Source organism: Limulus polyphemus, unplaced genomic scaffold, assembly GCF_000517525.1.
Source record: "Limulus polyphemus unplaced genomic scaffold, Limulus_polyphemus-2.1.2 Scaffold11072, whole genome shotgun sequence".
Lineage (NCBI taxonomy): Eukaryota > Metazoa > Arthropoda > Merostomata > Xiphosura > Limulidae > Limulus > Limulus polyphemus.
The window spans coordinates 1-4,694 of NW_013676682.1; the positions used below are offsets into that span (position 1 = coordinate 1).

The following is a 4,694-nucleotide window of genomic DNA, read 5'->3' on the forward strand; positions in this document are numbered from 1 at the left end:
TATATATATATATACAGGGTGGCCCTAAAGTAGGTATACAGTTGAAAATTAATAATATATTTAAAATTATTAAATTAAAATTAAAGTATCAGTTGATAATTTACACTTTACATATTACGTGGATTTATCGTGGAGTCTTGTCTGTCACACTTCTGCGAACTTTTGGACACAAGTCTGTCTACCAAGTTCTATAAATGCGTCTGTGATGTATCCTTCTTATCAATATATGCAACTCAATAGGTTCTACAACTCATAACAATTCAATAGATTTAACATATGCAACTGTTTACATCATTTAAACATCAAATACTCTAAAATGTTAACTACAGTGGTTAAGGCCCAGTGAAATTTGTTCCGTGAGACCCATAAGGCCTAGCTGCACTACTGAACATTATATTTAATTAATTATGCTAATTACTAGATATATATATGATTACTTCTGATTTGATAGTATTAATAATATAGACGAGTCTCGCGCAGCACGCGCACCCCTTCCATACAGACGAGAAAGTAATTAAATACACGTGCGTGACTCTGTGAAGAACACTTATTGGACGGTTACAATACCGAGCTGGGGGTGTGGACGCAGGCGGGAATAAGCATATCTCAAGGTCTCTCCAAGAGCATAGTTGACTTCTCAGTTTTGGATTCTTGGTAAAACCACAATTTAACCCTGAAGTATACAAGTAACGTTAGTCGAAGTGGTCGTTTGTTTGTAACATCCAGACATGTAAAAATAAGCTTTTGACAGTCCAGAACCGAATATCGAAGTTCGTTAATTAGTTAGTATCGGAATATCGAACTCTTTTGAGTTTAAATTTCGATTCGAGTCGAAAACTTTTAGGAGTTTACGTTTGTGATTTATTTTGTAATTAACGTAAATATGTGATTAAATCCTTCAAATTTGGAATCTCGAAGTTATATTATTGGGAAGACTTAGATATCAGATAAAGACCGGAATCGGACATAATACGAAAACAAACAGTGCTGAGCGCGCGTTTCTTCAGCAACGGGTCTCGAACCATAAATCTAGTGCAGTAGTGATAGATACGTCTGTGTAAGTCGGTTAACTTTTTAAATACGTTCAGTGTTAATAATGAGATGAAGATGACGAGTCAAGTGTTCTTGTGATTCGTATTATTTCACACATGCTGACTTCACCGTCAATCACGAGTCTGAGTATTTTCTGAATGAATACTGCAGGAATCACTTAGCGTTCCTTAGAAGTCCTCATTACCTTAAGAAATGATATGGTGAAACATAAACCATCCAATTTAAGGGAGACTTATCAGTTACTTCAAACCTACAACAAACTGTAACCTAAATAATGAAGTTTTGTATTTATCCCATAATGCCATCCTGCTTACCGATGGAATACAGTGATGGGTAAGTATAAACACGTAAACAATAGCTTTATTTACTCAAGTATAAACATAATGCCATCCTGCTTACCGATGGAATATAGTGATGGGTAAGTATAAACACGTAAACAATAGCTTTATTTACTCAAGTATAAACACGTAAACATTAGCTTTATTTACTCAAGTATAAACACGTAAACATTAGCTTTATTTACTCAAGTATAAACACGTAAACAATAGCTTTATTTACTCAAGTATAAACACGTAAACAATAGCTTTATTTACTCAAGTATAAACACGTAAACAATAGCTTTATTTACTCGTAAAACTAGTATTGGTTTTAAACCGGTAGGTGTAATAATGTAAACCTATGTGTAATCATATTGTTATTAGTTTAAAACATAAGATAAAATACATTAATTTTACCCTACGAACAACGCTAAAATCTCGGGTTCGAGTCTTCTCGGTGGCCACAGCGTATACAGCCAAGTGTGTAGCTTTGTTCTAGTATAATTGCTTTTCACCGGGAACAAACGTAGAACCTCATACATTATTATCTGCAGGTTTTGGTCACTATTATGTTGTTTAACATTCAAGATGGCGCTTGATCTTCAGAAAATATGGCCTTTATAAACCGTTATGAATACACCACCATTGTAGCTGGATGGTCTGGGGGTGTCATCTTAGGCAGGGGTTTGAGGGGTGGGAGAAAGAGGAGAATCCCCCTTTGAGGAGAAAGTTGTTTTCTTCCTAACTTTTAGGTTATTGGTGGTGAGTGAGGGAGATCGAAACAAAAAAAAATATCTGTTATCCTCTTAATATGGAGTTGGAAATCTTTCCTCTGTATGTGTGGGGGGTGGGGGAAACCTTGATGCTTGCCTGTTGTCCGTAGTAGGCGCAACACCCTTACACTTAATGTGTGGGTGTGGGGGAACCTTGATGCTTGCCTGTTGTCCGTAGAAGGCGCAACACCCTTACACTTATTCGCTACGAAATGAACACGCTTTTATCAGCTATGTATTCGAAACGACCGGTTACCAGTGATAGGATTGATATTGTCCAACGTTTCACTTTTACTGTTTCGACAGTGATAGGATTGATATTGTCCAATGTTTCACTTTTACTGTTTCGACAGTGGTCGTTACCAGTGATAGGACTGATATTGTCCAACGTTTCACTTTTACTGTTTCGACAGTGGTCATTACCAGTGATAGGATTGATATTGTCCAACGTTTCACTTTTACTGTTTCGACAGTGGTCGTTACCAGTGATAGGATTGATATTGTCTAACGTTTCACTTTTACTGTTTCGACAGTGGTCGTTACCAGTGATAGGATTGATATTGTCCAACGTTTCACTTTTACTGTTTCGTCAGGAATTCGGTTAACTTAAACTCACTTATTGGTACTTGGTCGTTTTCAAATTAGATATGACAGAGATACTCCATTGTGTTAGGCTTACATGTTGAGTGGTTTCATATCGGAAAGTGTGCAGGTAGGCCCGTTCTACTGTCCTTCCAAAGTCCACACATACACCTGATAAAACACCACCTCATTATTTATCAGCGTAAACAGTAACAGTAGTCCTAACGGGCAGAATGGTTCTCTAGGTTTTACTCGTTTCTTAATGCAGTGCTTTTGTATTGTGTATTATCCGCTTCTTTAGTTTCTCTGGATACTCAGTGTTCCAATATACACACAGTTGTCGCTTGAAGAAATCACTGAGGTGATCCTAGCAGACATGAGTTCTCGTGGGTTGTACGACTGCATTGAAACACTGGCGGACATGTGCGTGCATATTTTTTGTCCCCTAGACCCAGATAAACTGGAAAAAACAGAGAGGTAAAAACATCCATGTTGATTTATTCTGTTGAAAACCGACCGCCCTTAGTTACAGAAATCGTAAGAGGTTTTGTGTTTTTTCGTGACTAACTTCCACCACTTTATTTCAGTATGTTCAAGTGTTATTCCTACATATTTGGTTATTTATCTGTTGTGAAAGTTGTACGTAATTAGTATGTTGTAGTATTGAATAATTTTCTGTTCTAATCATTTCGTGCAAATCACGCGATGACGTCAGATTAACCTGGTGAGACGTCGTAAAATTATAATAAAAACAACAACCAACGTTTGCTGTGTAAATCCATAAAAATGTTTAACCTATGTTACACGTTACTTAACTACATTTTTTTACTACGTCTTGATGTATTAGATTGGTAATTATAACTGATAGGCTTACAGCGTGAGAAAACGTGATAACTCGTGATGTCACCAGACAAATTATTTTGATACGGTGTTTTATACCGTGAAAGTAAAAATATAGATAAAATTTAAAACTTAAACTGAATCAAGCTATTTTCTATTATATCACCAACGTTTTTAATAAATAAAAAAACTAAATTAATAAATCAACAAATATTTTTCCAGTTTCGTTGTCTCTACATTTCATTTTATACTTTCAGCACATAGACTAACAACAATATTAGGTTATACGTTTGTTACTAAGCAACACGACATAAAATTCATTGTTAGAACATAGTGTTACCAAAACACACTAACTTTTCTATATATTAGTTGTTAATCTAACTGATTTTTACCAATAATTAGTCTATGAACGATCTTAATTTTGATTGGCTCAAAAAGGAATTTACCGACGACTGACTGCCTCAACTACACTTTTCTGCCTCTCTGTTGGTCACGCTTGATTTCGCAAAATTTATTTATTTCAGTTAGCTATGAAATGTGAGGTTAGGGTACACTATGGGGTGGGGGTGGTAGTACTAGCCCCGTCATGTGTGACGGCCTATACGCTAGTATATATACTAGCTGGAGTACTTAAAACTGGACATTATAATATTATAAACTATCTGGAGTACCCGTCACCTGGATGGACTTTATGTGTATTCATGATTAATGAAAGGTTATCTTAGGACATGACAAGTTGCTTCCCTTATATGTGATTGTAAAAAACGCCCATAAAAACTGCAAAACATAAAATGTGAAACCGCAAGTTTGCGGGTATCTTCACATGGACCCAACAAACCTTCATGATAAATTTGGTGAAGATCCATCAACAGGGGGCGAAGTAGTGGTGAAAAACACCAATAAAAACCACAAAACGCATGGATATAATGAACCTTCATACCAATTTCGGAGAAGATCCATCCACACTTGCGAAGTAGTTACATGTACATAAAACAGACATTACTATTATATCTATATACAAGTAGTTACATGGACATAAAACAGACATTACTATTATATTTATATAGAAGTAGTTACATGGACATAAAACAGACATTACTATTATATTTATATAGAAGTAGTTACATGG

The 4,694-nt window shown here is 35.7% G+C and overlaps 1 protein-coding gene across 3 annotated transcripts in view; it reads left to right on the top strand.

The window, feature by feature from the left end:
* Window positions 1-584: 584 nt before the first annotated feature.
* The window catches only part of LOC111083761 (rho GTPase-activating protein 29-like), a 14,691-nt gene continuing 10,581 nt past the window's right edge, over window positions 585-4,694 (top strand). Inside the window, exon 1 of one of the 3 annotated variants that reach the window (XM_022380444.1) lies at window positions 585-1,386. In XM_022380444.1, coding sequence (XP_022236152.1) covers window positions 1,328-1,386 — 59 coding nt within the window. In that variant the 5' untranslated portion in view covers window positions 585-1,327. Of the gene's footprint in view, window positions 1,387-1,440; window positions 1,472-2,609; window positions 3,203-4,694 lie in introns of those variants that run through there. The other 2 variants (XM_022380445.1, XM_022380443.1) reach the window with 2 other exon arrangements.